Source organism: Xenopus tropicalis, chromosome 7 (genome assembly GCF_000004195.4).
Source record: "Xenopus tropicalis strain Nigerian chromosome 7, UCB_Xtro_10.0, whole genome shotgun sequence".
NCBI classification, from domain to species: Eukaryota; Metazoa; Chordata; class Amphibia; order Anura; family Pipidae; genus Xenopus; species Xenopus tropicalis.
In genome coordinates, this window is record NC_030683.2 from 26,169,713 (window position 1) to 26,187,216 (window position 17,504).

Here is a 17,504-nt window from a genome sequence, read left to right on the forward strand (position 1 = left end):
TTCCGGATAACGGATCCCATAGGTAGTGATTAAAGGGAATTACCATTATGAAGTGATCCAGGTTTCTCCAGGTACAATTTGGGATATAACTGTTCACTAATCTTCCTTTGGACTTTTTCATAATGTGTTATGGACTACACTGTGGGCCACCTATGGACTTTCACATGCACAATTTTTAATAAGCACCCTATCCACGACCAACTCACACTGGAATATTGTTTCATAAGTATTACTTGTTAGCCTAAGTCAGTGCAGTCCAACTTATAACATGTGGTGGGTGAGTTATATGTCGTATGGTATACTGAAGGGCTGGATTCAGTTAAAATGAAGTCTGTACAGCCCCTATACAGACTAAGGGCCATAAAATGCTTTGAAAGCCCACATCCAGCCCACAGGCCTCCAGATAAACAACCCCAGCCTAAGTCTTTTGGTGGGTGGGACTTTCTGTGAGAGATTTTAAGAAAGAGCCAATGCTGCCCAATGTTTTTGTATAGACACACACTAAAACACTTTTAGCAGTTATTCTGCAGATGTTCTTGATTCCCACCTTCTAATATCCCTATAGAGAATTCATTGGATGACTGTGATGAATTTTCTCTTGTTTGTTTCTTTGGGAATGATCCACTCCAGGCCTTTTTTTCATTTTATCCTTTAGGGTGAAGAGAAATTCAGGCCTAAAAAACAGGACTGGTTTATTATCTCCCTCGTGACATGGGGTTGGCTGACAGCCCTGCCTCCTTCCCACTGTCCCGTAACAAGCACCATTTAATCTTTTTTAACCGTGTACTATTAATTTACTGGAAACATGGACAGCGCTGTGCAAATACTTGCTTATGGAAATGATTTCAATGTGGGTTTTTTTTTAATGTTCTATTTCATCGTTTCCAGCCAACTAACGGGAGAAAAGTTCATTTGATTCATTATGCAATTTCTAAACAAATCCAACTGTTATCAAGTGAACAAAAAAAAGGAAATTGTGCAAGTCTGGGTGAAATGTTTGTATCCTGCTGGAGCTAGGGTGAGGGGATTATGGTTTAGTGCCGTCTTGCTTTGCTGCTCTTGCTTTTCTTCTTAGGAGAGAGCCCCCTGGAAACCAACTCTGCTGACGGCCACTCCATGTATATCCAGCCGAGGGACTATATACTTGCTGAGAGAAGGTAACACTGAGGGCCGGTTATGAAAAAACTCTCATTGTTATTTAAATAGACTACTACTGGTATGGGATTGTTTATCCAGAATGCTCAGGACCTGAGGTTCTCCTACTACTATACTATAATTTAAAGATTTGACTATTCTGCTTGTATTTTTTAGCCTTTATTTATTATCTGCTTTGGGACCACGTGATTCTGTTAATTTTGCATGTACAGGTATGGGACCGGTTATCCAGAATGCTTGAGACCTGGGGTTTTCCCGATAAGGGATCTTTCCGTAATTTGGATCTCCATAAAACAAGTCTGCTAAAAATCATTTAAATATTGAATAAACCCAATAGGATTGTTTTGCCTCCAATAAGGATTAATTATATTAATTATATCTTAGTTGGGATCAAGGTACTGTTTTATTAGCAGAGAAAAGGGAATTATTTCCAAAAATTAGAATTATTTGCTTATAATGGAGTCTATAGGAGATGACCTTTCCGTAATTTGGAACTTTCTGGATAACAGGTTTCTGGATAAGGGGTCCCATACCTGTATAAGCAAATAGATTGCACTGAAAAAAAAAATAGTTCTCTACCCCAATCAAAATCTTGTTAAACCAGTTTGTGTGTCATACTAAATCACTTGGCCATTAGGAGATCAGACTGGGTACCAGTATATTCACGATGGGCACTAAAAATGTGTTTCTAACACTTGTGTAATATAGCAGCTTAGTACAGGTATGGGACCTATTATCCAAAATGCTGGAGACCTGGGGTTATCTGGATATTTGAATCTCCATACCTTAAGTCTGCTAAAAAATAATTTAAATATCGAATAAACCCAATAGGATTGTTTTGCCTCCAATAAGGATTAATTATATCTTAGTTGGGATCAAGTACAAGGTACTGTTTTATTATTACAGAGAAAAGGGAATCATTTAACCATTAAATAAACCCAATAGGGCTGTTCTGCCCCCAATAAGGGGTAATTATATCTTAGTTGGGATCAAGTACAGGTACTGTTTTATTATTACAGAGAAAAGGGAATCATTTAAACATGAAATAAACCCAATAGGGCTGTTCTGCCCCCAAAAAGGGGTAATTATATCTTAGTTGGGATCAAGTACAGGTACTGTTTTATTATTACAGAGAAAAGGGAATCATTTAACCATTAAATAAACCCAATAGGGCTGTTCTGCCCCCAATAAGGGGTAATTATATCTTAGTTGGGATCAAGTACAGGTACTGTTTTATTATTACAGAGAAAAGGGAATCATTTAAACATGAAATAAACCCAATAGGACTGTTCTGCCCCCAATAAGGGGTAATTATATCTTAGTTGGGATCAAGTACAGGTACTGTTTTATTATTACAGAGAAAAGGGAATCATTTAACCATTAAATAAACCCAATAGGGCTGTTCTGCCCCCAATAAGGGGTAATTATATCTTAGTTGGGATCAAGTACAAGGTACTGTTTTATTATTACAGAGAAAAAAATTATTTTCAAAAATTAGAATTATTTGCTTATAATGGTGTCTATGGGAGATGGCCTTTGGTTAAATCTTTTTAAAATCATTACACATAATTTCCACTGATGTCTGTCTATTAATGATGAGCACATTTTTTTTGGAAGGTAAATTGGCAATTTTTTTTTGCGATACTGCTGAGTGAGGAAAAAGACATCGTCTTGTCAAAAAAAGTCGTGTGCATCAAAAAAGTTGCGGTTTTTAAAATTTTCGACGATTAGCGAATTTTTCAGCAGTTTTGCAAATTTTTTGGTGAAGCAAAATAGAAAAAGATTCGCTCATCACTACTGTTTATGGCTTTTGCCATTAGTTTATTAGAATCTTATGGAATACACTGTTTTTGAAATGTTGTTGATGTGAAGCTCTAAGTATTTATTATTTAGTGTAATAGGGCTCATTTCCAATGCCCCACACAGTGTGCAAAGTGCAAAAATAAAATCTGCGCCCAAGGATTTGGGGAAATCTGAATCCTGAAAACAAGGTGGAATTTGCCCAAACCCAGGGTTTACAAAATCCCTTCCAGATACCAGAGAAAGAGCATTTCCTGACTTGGCAATAATGGCAGAGAGAAGGCCAGAGATAGCACAAAAGCATGATTACAGTCAGGGATATCAGAGACATCACATTTCAAACTCATAAGTAATTTTAATATTTTTTTCCTTATTCTATAGCAAACCATGAAAAACTGCTGTTTAAAAAGTCTGTCCTTCTTGCCATTACTTTGTACTGTTTGGATTTTTATCAGTCTTGGAACAGCGTATGTTATAGCGCGGCATTTTGGGCACATCAACACATTTGTGCCGTACATAAGGTAAGTATATGGAATTTTAACACAGGTGTGGGAACTGTTATCCCGAATTTTCGGGATAACGGATCATTCCGTAATTTGGATCTCCAACCTGAAGGGTTGTTCTGCCTTCTTTAAGGGTTGGGATCAAGTACTAAGATACTGTTTAATTATTACACAGAAAAAGGAAATCATTTTTAAAAACTTGTATTATATGACTAAAATTGAGTCTATGGGAGATGGCTTATACATAATTTGAAGCTTTCTGGATAACAGGTTTCCATACATGTACAGGTATGGGACCTGTATTTATGGTACACAAAATCATTATACAGGTATAGGACCCGTTATCCAGAATGCTCGGGAACAAGGGTATTCCAGATAAGGGGTCTTTCCATAATTTGGATCTCCATACCTTAAGTCTACTACAAAATCATTTAAACATTAATTAAACCCAATAGGATTGTTTTGCATCCAATAAGGGGTAATTATATCTTAGTTGGGATCAAGTACAAGTACTGTTTTATTATTACAGAGAAAAGGGAATCATTTAACCATTAAATAAACCCAATAGGGCTGTTCTGCCCCCAATAAGGGGTAATTATATCTTAGTTGGGATCAAGTACAGGTACTGTTTTATTATTACAGAGAAAAGGGAATCATTTAACCATTAAATAAACCCAATAGGGCTGTTCTGCCCCAATAAGGGGTAATTATATCTTAGTTGGGATCAAGTACAGGTACTGTTTTATTACTACAAAGAAAAAGGAAATCAGTTTTAAAATTCTGAATTATTTGATTAAAATGGAGTCTATGGGAGATGGCCTTTCCGTAATTTGGAGCTTTCTGGATAACGGGTTTCCGGATAAGGGATCCCATACCTGTAATCAGAGTCTGCTAAGTGATTTTTTAAAAAAAATAAGACTTCATAGCCATTACACACTTTAGAAAAGAAGAGGCCCAGCTATACCCTCCACATGAAAGAAAAGCAACTTAGTAAAAGTCCTAATTTTTGATGGTCAGTCAAACCCTGAACTGACCCAAAGAAGATTTTTACTTTATTTAGATTTTGATAAGGGATAATACCAGTATTTGTGTAGTACAGGTATTATTTTTGTTTCCCATTGTAGGTATGAGAGGAGGCCAGAACAAATCAATTAATAATATTTCTTTTCAATTTATTGTATAGTGGGCTAGCAAAGTATTTTCCAGAAGTAATCTTTACAGAAGTTGCATTCACTATCACCAGCTGTTTGGGTAAGTACCACTACCAGTATTAGTATATTATCTAAATACATGGCTCTAATATCTAAAGCTGACTAGCGCCGGTTTTCTAAACATGGAACCCAGAGGTTGCCCCCGTCCCCTCTCCCCCAGGATCGCGCTTAAGAGCATCCTTTTAGCTCACACACAGAGCACCGGGGACAGGCCATGGAGAAAACGTCAGCGCACCTAGACCCCAGTGCTCTGTGTGTAAATAAAGTTCAGGTGTGACTGGGTGGCATACTGCCTTTGTGGTGTGGCCTTGCCACAAATCCAGGCCTAAAACTGACCACATACTATCAGGTCCTCTCATTTGCCAAAGTCACCAAACCAGTAGATTTGGGCCCAGTTTTGCTATTGACCTAGTTCATTAACCTAGACTTTATTAATGGGTTAGTTTAATTTTAAATGAAAGGGTTTGAAAAGTCAGTAAATCAAGCACTCCCAAACAGAAAAGTTACCTATAAGTATACAGGATGGCCAGACAAATACAATAAGTTATGGAATCCCTGACTCAAAAGCTCTCGCACCATACTGCACTGAGCCCCCCTAAACTTTACCACAAATGGAATTGGCCCCTCTGAACGACCATGGTGTCCTGCATTACCACAGCTCCCAACAGTCCCGATTTCCCTTTGATTTCCTGCACTGAAAGCTAAAAAAACATACAAATTTAATTAAAAGTAGATTTTGGCAGAGAGCCCAGAAATGTAACCAAGCTTCAGGTGCACTTAGATACATTGTTTCTCACATTAAATTAAAAAGTAGCTTTTGGCAGAGAGCCCAGAAATCTTAACGAGCTTCACCTGCACTTAGATACATTGTTTCTTACATTTAATTAAATAAGTGGCTCTTGGCAGAGCTCAGAAAGTTAATAAGCCACACCTGCACTGAGATACAATTGTAACTAATAAGCTAAAGAGGTCTCTTGGGGGAACTGACACTCGCAGCCTAAAGGGCAATTTCTGCTTTTTTTTAAAAAAAAAACCTGCAACGGGCAGGGTTTTCTCTGACGAGGTTAGCATTAGTGAGAAGCAAAGACATGAAACAACCTCACACACTGCTGCCCTGCCATTCAGAACTCAGTGCAGCACGAATCATTTCACAATAGTCCAGCAGAGGGCGACTAAGAATTTGTGAGCTCAGCGCTCAGAGCTAGTGGAACGAAGCTAGGGAATTGCAGAAAGGGGATTGTCTTTTTAAAAATAAGGTACAGCATTTTTCGTTTTCGACTTTACAGCCCCTTAAAATTTTAGTTCAATGTAGAAATTGATAGTATTGGAAAATTTGCAGTTGCTTTTAAAGGGGTTGTTCACCGTTGGAATAACTTTTAGTATGATGCAGATTCCTTGACAGTGCTATTCCTCGAAAGTTTGCAATTGGTCATCATTTTTAATCATTGGCAGTTTTTTTGTTGTTTTACTTTTTGTTCTGCAGCTCTCCCGTTTCAGAATTTCAGTTATCTGGTTGCTAGGGTTCAAATTACCTTAGCAACCAGGGAGTGGATTGAATGAGATACTGTTATATGAATAGAGGACGGGAATAGAAAACTAAGTAATAAAAAGTAACAATAAAATTGTAACAAAGTAATAGCTTTTGTCTGCTGGGGTCAGTGACCCCCATTTGAAAGATGGAAAAAGGCAGAAGAAGAAAACAAATAATTCAAAAACTTTAAAATATAAAAAATGAAGACCAATTAAAAAGTTGCATAGAATTGGCCATTCTATAACATATTAAAAGCTTTCTAAAATGTGAACCCCCCCTTAGAATGCTTTGTTTTTGCACTTTTTTTTTACTATTTAGCTTTTTTTGTTCAGCAACTGTCCAGTTTCTGCTATATGTATCCAATTTACCCTAACAACAGCCATTTGAAATACAGAAGGGAAGATGAATAGGAGATGTCCTAAATAAAAAGATTAAATAATTAATAATAAGCAAAAAAATACATTTATATTTGAACACATACAGTGAACGTATAGATTACATACAAAAAGAGCATGTGATACAAGAAGTAAAGGGGGCACTGCCCTAAAGAGCTTACAAATGCTGACAATATAATGCTTAGATACAGTACAAGCCTGAGTATCTGGTGTCCAACTTGAAAGAAAGGCCTATAGCTCCCAGTGTGACCCACAAATAGGGTTCCCACCTGGCCAGTAAAAATGATGCTTGATACCAATTAATAGGGAAAAAAGGTAGAAATATAGCAAAACCTGTATTTTTTTTATGGATGCACCGAACCCCTGAATCCTTCGTAAATGATTCAGCCAAATACTGAACCAAATTCAAATCCTTATCCTAATTAGCATGTGCTAATTGGGTTTTGGAAGGGTTAAATGTTAAATCCAAATCTTGCCAAAAAAGGCCGAAACTTGGCTGAATCCTGGATTCGGCGTACCCTCATTTTTGCCACAAAAGGTGGCAACGCTGGAAACAACAGGTCTGCCTTTATAGAGGCCAGCCTACAATGAAACACCAAATTTGTGTTGACTTGATTTAAACATTTTTGAAAATTAAAAAAAAAAAGTATTGTATGTGATGGAATTTCACAACACAGAAATTTTTTTTGCAGATGCTGTAATATACTATTCAGAATATAAATACAAGAAGATTTACGATCCCAAATCAAGTCAGATTTGCAACATAGTCATGTTATTTCTTGGATTTCTGGCCTGTCTGGGGATGCTTCTAGCTACGCACGTTTCTGTAAGTGACTTTACATTACTAACACAGAGTTTTCTGAATATTATTTGAGAATTGGAAAGATTCCCTTGTGCTAAATGTTTATTTTGTCTCTATAATTCTATAATAAAGCACTCTGTAAAGGACTAAGGGTTTACTTTTAGCCAGCTAAGTGGGCCCTTATTAATAGTTGGGAGGGGAGCTCTTTCCTTATCCTGGGATAAAGTATTTTTCTTGCAGTTCAGTAACTGGCCAGTAGGCGTCATAGTTCCATTCTATAAAAAGAGAAGACAGTATATGCACTGCCACTTTCTTGGAATTCCATCTTCTTGAAAAGTGGGTAAAGGTTAGGCCTGGGTAGGCCCAGTAAGTGTAGTTAAGGTGAGATTTGCCGGCCTGGATTTGTGGCAAGGCCAGAAAGGCCCGGGCCTAGAGCGGCACAAATCAAAGGGCAGCATGATGCCCAGCTGCACCTGAAGTTTTGTTACATTGAGAGCACTGGGGTCTAGGTCCCCTGTGCTCCGGGTGTTAGATGAAAGAGCGCGCTTGCCTGCGATCCTCGGGGCGGCAGGGAGGGGGAAAAGAGTGAGAGGAGGGTGGACTCTGGGCGCATGGAAAATAAATCCGGGCCTGGACAATTGTTCTGTAATAGCTCACTTCCAAACTGAGAGATAGGACTAGGTTAAGTAGTGAGAAGCCTGAAGCTCCCCTGGTGTACCCATAGTGGTACTGTGAGTGTTTTTGGCTGTATTTACATAGACCTTTCTGATACAACTTACTTAGGGGTATATTTATTATGCTGTGTAATAAGTGGAGTGAAGCATTACTGGTGATGTTGCCCAGGGCAACCAATCAGCAATTAGATTTCAACAGTTAGAAAACCAAATCAAAGCATCCGATTGGCTGCTATGAGCAACATCACCGGTAATGTTTTATTCCACTTCTTACACAGCATGATAAATTTACTCCTTAGTGTATTAACATCAGCCCCTGGGATCATATGAGTCACAGTGCACACAAACCAAGGGCACACATACATGCTAGGCCCCATCAGCCAATGAATAGAGAAGGTTCAGCCTTATTTCCTGTCAGCTGATCTCTGAGGGAGCACACAGCCCATCACTAAATGGCGGCTCAAGGGAAAGGATGTAAAAGGGCAATTTTTACTGATATATATTCCAGTTTGGTAAGATTTTTTTAAAAGGCTACTAAATATGATATAAACTATCCGATCCAAGTATTCATAGGAGGCATAGTTTTCCTTTAACTATCACATTACAAAGGTGATCACGTTCCCTAAGGTCATTGCACAGTAGCATCTCCATGTCATCTTTATCCAATGTTCCTATTTCTCATGCTCAATGATTTAAACAGGAAAGCACAGTAAGATCAGGGGACCAACCTGTGTGTTTATTTTTTAGTCACTGATATCGAGCCCCATTCATTTAGTGGGAGCCATTTTGGGCATGGGAGTAGGAGCCGTGTACAATATGTGTCACACTATCTGGTACTGCAGGTCAGCGAATTGGAGGGATTCTTACTACACATGGCGGACGGGTATAACTCTCATCACTGCGGTTCCAATAATAACATGTATCCTTTATGGTTACAGTATAATAACGTGATCTGTACTGTCTGAAATAATTCTTTTGGCATATTCCATTGTGTAGTTATTTCACAAGCCTTATCATTAGTTTCATATCATTGATGTGAATTATTATTATTTGTATAACTGAAATTGTCAGTGGCGTTAAAAAGATATGCCTATGCCTGGAGCTGACAGGAGCGGCCCTGGCAATTGTATATGTTGATTTGCAATAGAACAAAAAGCATTTTATATTATCCTGCTTTTCCTAATATTAAATCCCACAGTCAAAATCCATATAACCAAAATCTCTGTGATATAAACCTTATGTTAATTAAAGAAAGTGTTTTTTGCAAATATTTTTCCTTAATATATTGAAATGTCCAGTCATTATATTCAAGCAGATTGGCTGCTCAGTACTGAAGGCATGCAACCAAAATGACATGGTAAGATCTCATCAACTGAGGTGATTTCTAATTTTAATGCAGTAATATGTCTAATAATATAATAATAAAAAATGAAAATAATACGTTTCAGTGAGTCATGTGACAGAAATTACATCACTAAGCACTGATTATAACTGATGATACCACTATGCACCATTTATAAGGATATAATTTACAGGGATATCATGGCTCTTGTGTTATATGGATGTTATACACAACGCCCACAATTATCCTGTAAATTATCTATATACAGGGACCTGTTATCCAAAATGTTTGGGACCTGGAGTTTTCGGGATAAATTTCCTGTAATTTACTTCTCCATAACTTAAGGCTGCTATAAAATCATTTAAACATACAGTAAATTAAACTCAAAAGGATTGTTTTGCCTCCAATAAGGATTAATGATATCTTAGTTGGGATCAAGTACAGGTACTGTTTTATTATTACAGAGAAAAAGGAATCATTTAACCATTAAATAAACCCAATAGGGCTGTTCTGCCCCCAATAAGGGGTAATTATATCTTAGTTGGGATCAAGTACAGGTACTGTTTTATTATTACAGAGAAAAGGGAATCATTTAACCATTAAATAAACCCAATAGGACTGTTCTGCCCCCAATAAGGGGTAATTATATCTTAGTTGGGATCAAGTACAGGTACTGTTTTATTATTACAGAGAAAAGGGAATCATTTAACCATGAAATAAACCCAATAGGACTGTTCTGCCCCAATAAGGGGTAATTATATCTTAGTTGGGATCAAGTACAGGTACTGTTTTATTATTACAGAGAAAAGGGAATCATTTAACCATTAAATAAACCCAATAGGGCTGTTCTGCCCCCAATAAGGGGTAATTATATCTTAGTTGGGATCAAGTACAGGTACTGTTTTATTATTACAGAGAAAAGGGAATCATTTAACCATTAAATAAACCCAATAGGGCTGTTCTGCCCCCAATAAGGGGTAATTATATCTTAGTTGGGATCAAGTACAAGATACTGTTTTATTATTACAGAGAAAAGGGAATCATTTAACCATGAAATAAACCCAATAGGACTGTTCTGCCCCAATAAGGGGTAATTATATCTTAGTTGGGATCAAGTACAGGTACTGTTTTATTATTACAGAGAAAAGGGAATCATTTAACCATGAAATAAACCCAATAGGGCTGTTCTGCCCCCAATAAGGGGTAATTATATCTTAGTTGGGATCAAGTACAGGTACTGTTTTATTATTAAAGAGAAAAGGGAATCATTTTTAAAAATTAGAATTATTTCATTAAAATTGAGTCTATGGTAGATGGCCTTCCCGTAATTAGAAGCTTTGTGGATAACGGGTTTCCGATTAACGGATCCCATACCTGTAATACACAAGAGCCATGAATATCCTGAAGTGCTTAGTGATGTAATTTGTGTCACATTGAAATTTGTGTTATAATTAATAATGTACCCCCAGTTGTAAAATATAAGGATATTAGATGTTGCCTAGGAATTCCATGACCTATATAAAGCACTTGGCCTTCAGAAATGACCCTTTATATGGTCATGGAACTCCTCTTTGACTAATAGTATCCTTATATTTTACAACAGGAGGTCATTATTCACTATATATTTTTTTACAGGTTATTTATGGCAGTTGTGTTTTTATGTTTTTTAGAACATATTTTTTGCCATCCATGAGTGGGTGATAATGGTTGGACTTTGCTGCTATAAGCTCACCTTTGCCCAGGAACTTCAGGTCAGTGTGAACATATAGTACCATTTCTTACTGTACACAGGGAAGCCTATTTAGCAGAATTCAAACGTGCGTAATGTATTAACTAAAATGCCGCATTTTGCAACTCAATCTCCCCAGAAAATAATGTTTTTTTTTCTGTCAGTTCTTTTTAAACCTTTTTGGTGGCTTTTATCGTTAGAATGAGCAATAATCATGGGAGTAAATCAAATGACATAATCTAAATATTTGTGCCACTACTATACACATATTTGTGTATGTTTAGAATTATTACATTATAGTTTACTTCTCTCATATATATATATATATATATATTTCCAATTTACAGCACCTATGTCTGAAATACCCACAAAACCTCAAGGATGACTGGATATGCAAGAGTGAAACATTCATGAATGATGAAGAGCTTACAGTCTGAAGAGATTGTGGTCAACAGTCACCGATAAACCACCCAGGAGAGTATGCAGTGTGCAGCCATTAAAGAGGAAGAGCTCAAAGCTATTTATGTACAGACCAAAGAAGGCTAATGATCATTTACCAGGAATCTTATATTAAGAAAAACTCTGAATACTGTACCTTTGTTGAAGAGAAAGTGTAGCCAATCAAACTACAGAAAAAGGGCAAAATATATAGCCATAGGCCCAAATGATACACGTTAGAGCAGGCCTGGACTGGAATTCAAAACAGGCCCTGGTATTTCAACTTCACAGAGGGCCAAATAGCCCCCCATTAGCCCAATAAATAGTGACTCTGGCATCTGCCAGAACCCACGCACCGCAGTGGCGATGTATAGACCATTTATACTTGCGGTTCCCTAAATGCAGGGCAGGCCCGCAGGGGTTGCAAATCAGTGGAAGGGAGGGCCAGCCTCTAGGACAACAATCACAAAATGTGATAAAGTTTGCACTGGAAACTGAATTGTTTCCAAGTAAAAAAAAAAAATTCAAGTGAAATCTCAGATTTTGAAGTGTTAGCAGTGCAATTTGAGGAAGACGGTATCCTTTACATACCTAGTAGGGGAACGTCTACATTAACTGGACTTGCAAAAAATATTCAGCTTCAAATATTTTTCAGCATAAAGTTTACTTGAATTTGGACATTTCAGTTATTAAATCCAAGTTTTATTAAAAAAGTAAGAAAGTGCCTTGTTTTTTTTTATGCGGTAGCACTATTGTATTATATTGTATATTTATATAGCACCAGAAAAGTATGCAGGGCAAAGAGGGAACACAGTCTAGGGTGCAGTGACAAGGTTGTATTAGAAATGAAACAGTGGGAATACACCCAAAGTGCCAAGAGTTCTATACAGTTGGAATGAGGTCTCTGATTTGAAGATTCATCCAAATACCCATAACTTCCAGTACGTGGCATTAATTAATAATGGCATTAGTGTCTGCATCACTTGGGGCAGTTGAAGCTATGGAAATAGGTTGCTAAGGGCATACCACCAGGCTGCCACCTATTCCAGAGTTCCCGTGAGTTCCAGGCTCGTAACACAGCAGAGTAGCCCAGTGGGCCCAGGGAATCTTGTAAACGAACAGAAGACCTTCCTCCCACACCATTGGCTCTCCAAAGCAATTTAGCGCTTGGTGCACACTGCTGGAGGGATCGGCACCCTCCCAAAATTCCAAGTAGCAACAAAAGCACTGGCACTCAGAGCTGCAAACCGGACTAACCCTTTAAACAATCTTTATTGCGCAATTTGTTTGCAGTTCTTAGTGCCTGTGCTTTTGTTGCTACCCAGTGAATCTTGCCCAAAATTCAACTCTGGGGCTAGTTACACCATTGGCTTTATGGGTAAATAACATAAGTGGAGGTAACAGAATCACTGAAATACATGTATATGTCTAAACCCACAACTCTCTAGTTTTTACTGAACTACAACTTCCAACATCCACTAATGCCAAGAGGATACAGACTTTTATTAAAGGGGTACTTTATTTTTAGATTCACTTTTAGCATGATGTAGATAATGATAATCTGAGACAATTTATATTTCATATTTATGTTTTTTTTAGTTATTTAGCTATTTGTTTAGCAGCTTTCCAGTTTGGTATTTCAGCAGGTATCTGGTTCCTAGGTTCTTATTTTACATAGCAACCAGGCAGCAGTTTGAGTGAGAGACTGAAATAAGTATAGGAGGGGCACTAAATACCTGCCTGGTTGCTAGGTAAAATAAGACCCTAGGAAGCAGATAGCTACAAGTAATAACCAACCGTAACAATTGTAGTCTCACTCACTCTTGCACTATGGATAACAGATAACAATGCATGAGAAATGCAATATAAAAGATATAGCAGGGTACACTTACTAAAAATGAGCAGCCATCTAATCCCTGTTTGTCCAACGCTGCAACACATTCCTGCAATCCACTCTAAGGGAGAAAATACAATAACATAATTACATAGCAGTCAAACTACATGGTAACTTCTGGAACAGTATCTACACCACCATCACAACACAGGGCACGTATAGCACACACTTTAGAAACAAATATAAAACAATGTTGCAAATGAGCTGAGGAACACTTTATTAACAGTCACCAGTACAGCTTTTTCTATAGTAGTTGCCACATAAATGAATTATGATTAATATAACATGATTAATATAGGCCAGAACTAAGAATCCCAGTACTTAGCTCTGTACACTCACAGACATTTAGCACAGGGGTCAGCCTTGCATTTGAGACACTAGGCCCTGCTTAACCTAACCTCTCTTCCCCTGGGTCCCTATCTGACTGAGGTACCCTGAGACACTGGTCCCTTCCTCACCTCGAGGTTTGCCACCTGGCCAGGCCAAGGCCGGTATTACAAATTTACTGGGTATGTACTTGCCAGTAAATTTTTTATAGCTGGTCAAATCAGCCCTGCCTCCCATTCGCCCCTTTTCTTTCCTCTATATTCACTAAATCCTCTTAATCCCAGCCTTGGCAATGTGACTCAGGCCCTTCACTCCTAGGCTCTGCCCCATGATGTCATGATCACACCCATTTACATCATGATCTGCCCCCCTGCCTGGCCAGCATTCATTGTAGAAAAAGGTGGCAACCCTATTCACTTCTCGTTGGAGCCTCAACTGCTCAGCTAATTAACCTTCCACTACTGTCAGGCCCCGATTTGTGGAAAGGCCACAAAGGGCCAGGTCTAGGGTGGCAGAAATTTAGGGGCAGCATTCCGCCCCACTGCAACAAAATTTGTAAATGTTGCTCCAATACGAAGCAATGGGGACCTCTCCCCACTGCTCCATATGGGAGTTTAAATGTATGCGTATGCACATGCGTGGCTGTGGGTCACATGGTGTTCGCGCATGCGCACTGGGGGGGAAGGGGAGCGGGCAACCAACGGGGGCGCTGACTACTGTATCTCTCACTGCATAAAATGAGTTCCAAAAATCAATCTATCGCTATCTAAGTATCTAACTATTCTCCATGATACCTCTTTGAGTTGGAAGGCCTCAGGCTCCTTGGCACTGTTTACTTTCCCTTATCATTAACTTCTCTATAACTTCTCCTGGGGACTTTCCCAAGCTTAACAGCGCCACCTGGTGACTGAACTAGAAATATCAGTATTTACATAAAATAAACTACAGGTATCCTACTCGTTATCCGGAAACCCGTTATCCAGAAAGTTTTGAATTATGGAATGGCCATCTCCCATTGACTCCATTTTAAGGAAATAATTCACATTTTTAAAAAATATTTCCTTTTTCACAGTAATAATAAAACAGTAGCTTGTACTTGATGTTAAGATATAATTAATCCTTATTGTGGCAAAACAATTCTACTGCGTTTATTTAATGTTTAAATGATTTTTAAGCAGACTTAAGGTATGAAATCCAAATTACAGAAAGATCCCTTATCCCCAGGTCCCATACCTGTACAATGAAACCTCCCTAATTTTAAGTTTTCCCTTATTTTATATTGTTGTTTTGTGGTCCCTCTATATAAGTAGAGATACACACAAGCACTCCCAGTCCCCTTTATTAGCGATCCCACCTGGTGCACGTACCCTGGGGAGATGGCACTCCCCTAGCACAGTAGAAAGAAGTAGGTACCGGCACAAAGAATGATGTCAGGAGCCAAAGGGGTACGCCCCCGAAACGTTGTGTGGTTGGGGCTTGTCCCCCGCTTGCATCACTCTGTTTGCCGTTACCTACTTTTTTCCCACCAATACATTATCCATAATACTTTTCCCTGATTTAGCATTTTCCTGGAATTTACACCATTTTTCTGGTTCCCTAAAAAATGTAGAATGGGGTTCTACTGTATTCTACTTCTTACACTTCGCCCTAAGTTAACGTAACAAGATAAGACGATATGGGTATTATGCGGGCATTTATATCTGCAAGGATAACTGCATAGGCAGTTTAGGCCAAAATATCTGCACAGTGCCTTTTGCTACATCTGGTGCTATCCACGCGGGTATTGGCTACAGACCACTCCTGTGCTTATGACGGACATTGTTTATTTGTTCTAACAAGACATTAGTTGGCTGAATACATTGAAATAATGCTAGCAAATATAAAAAAAACTGTGTACAGTAGTGCAAGCAAAATGGGGAGGGGGTGTCAAAAAATATACTTAAAAGATCACCTATGGCAGGATGTTCTTGACTAAGGTATTGCAGTCTACCTGCATTCAGGGTCGGACTAGGCCAGTGAGACACTGGAAAAAAACCCGGTGGGCCCTGCTGACCCAGACCTGCTCCCCTCTCGCTCTCTGATCCAGTCACTTCTCCCTCACAGGGCCGCTGCTGGCCAAATGGGTGCCCTAAGCAGAAATTTACTTTTGTGCCCCCTCCCCCAAATATTACTGAAGTAAAAATAAAATAATAAAAAAAAACACCTACTATAGGGGCCCCACACACAGTGCCCCCAATTGCCCCCATAGACAATGCCCCCAATTGCCCCCATAGATTGATTGAACTATCCGGGACAGCGGGATGCGCAATAAAACCCGGCGGGACAGTGTTGGGGGGTATGTACTCTGCTTATAGGGAGCGGCGGCCCTGCTCAGGGCCGGATTTCTGTTTTGGGCGCCCCGAGGCCGCCCCTGTTGGTCGCCCCCTCCCCACCCGTGCACATGCACGAAAGCGTGGCCCCCAGTGCGCATGCGCGAAAGTGCGCCCCCCAGTGCGCATGCGCGAAAGCGCGCCCCCCCGTGCGCTTGCGCGCAAAGCAACCCCACCAGTGCGCATGCGCTCCTTTAAACTCCCATACGGAGCAGTGGGGAGAGGTCCCAACTGCTCCATATGGGAGCCAAATTTAATTTTTTTTTTGCGGCGGGGTGGCATGCCGCCCCTAAACTTCTGCCGCCCTAGGCCCGGGCCTTTGTGGCCTCTCCACAAATCCGGGCCTGGCCCTGCTCCCTTATTTCCCATCATAACTGCAAATAAGAGCGATGTGACAGATTTGCGACTGTGAGGAGGAAGGTTTGTGACTGGGGTGGGGGGCCCCTGAGGGGACAGCCCCTGTGGGCCCCAGACACCCCAGTCCGACCCCGCCGGCATTGATGCTGGTAAATTAAATTTCCAAGCTGATGCAAATGACAATTAAAATAAGCCTTAAAGAACTGAGAACTGAGATAAAGATTTGGCAGATAAAGCCCAAAACCACCATATTTTGCACTGACCCAGACTGATACAGATAAAGAACAGTACAATGTTTCTAGCGAGATTCCCTCTGATAATATGAGCTAAAGGAAATGGTTTGCAATGATTTTTTTTTTCTTCTTCATTTAGTACAAGGCAAATACAAAGCAAAACAAACCCTCTTTTTAGGAAAATGCCATTTTAATTGAAAGATTAATTAAAAACCATGTATAAATGGGCTGGACTTCACCTGATGTGGCTTGCTTTTGGATGGCTTGACTGCCAGATGGCCTGAATCACAGAGAGGAAGGAAGGGGGGAAAGGAGAGATCGGCTTGAGTCATATACCATATGTTGCAATGCTCAGCTATCGTAGTGTTTATATCCTTGTTCAGTGTGGTCATTTCTCATGCTGTTCAGCTAAATGCTAATATAAAGCTAATTTCTACAAAAACTATTTATTAGTCTGCATATTTTATGCAAAAAAATTTAAACGCAATACCAGAATATTAATTTCTGTGCAATGGTTCACCTTTAAGATATCGTTTATTATGTTATGATGTACTATTCCTAGAAACGTTGCAATTGGTCTTCATTATTTATTAGTTATAGATTTTTAATTATTTGCCTTCTTTATCTAAATCTCTCCAGCTTTCACATGGGGATCATTGAACCTGACACCCAAAATAACTATTGTTCAGAGTGACTACAATCTTATTATTCTTGTTACTTGTTATTCCTCATCTTTCTATTCAG

General features: G+C 39.1%; 1 protein-coding gene across 1 annotated transcript; it reads left to right on the top strand.

Annotated features, from left to right (window-relative positions):
• Positions 1-674: 674 nt before the first annotated feature.
• Positions 675-12,295, top strand: LOC101733915 (DNA damage-regulated autophagy modulator protein 1). Its single transcript, XM_004915876.4, has 8 exons — positions 675-1,157; positions 3,337-3,476; positions 4,642-4,709; positions 7,288-7,421; positions 8,819-8,990; positions 9,370-9,428; positions 11,084-11,164; positions 11,490-12,295. The coding sequence occupies exons 2-8, from the start codon at positions 3,343-3,345 to the stop codon at positions 11,577-11,579; spliced, it is 738 nt and encodes a 245-aa protein (XP_004915933.1). The 5' UTR covers positions 675-1,157; positions 3,337-3,342; the 3' UTR covers positions 11,580-12,295.
• Positions 12,296-17,504: the final 5,209 nt, after the last annotated feature.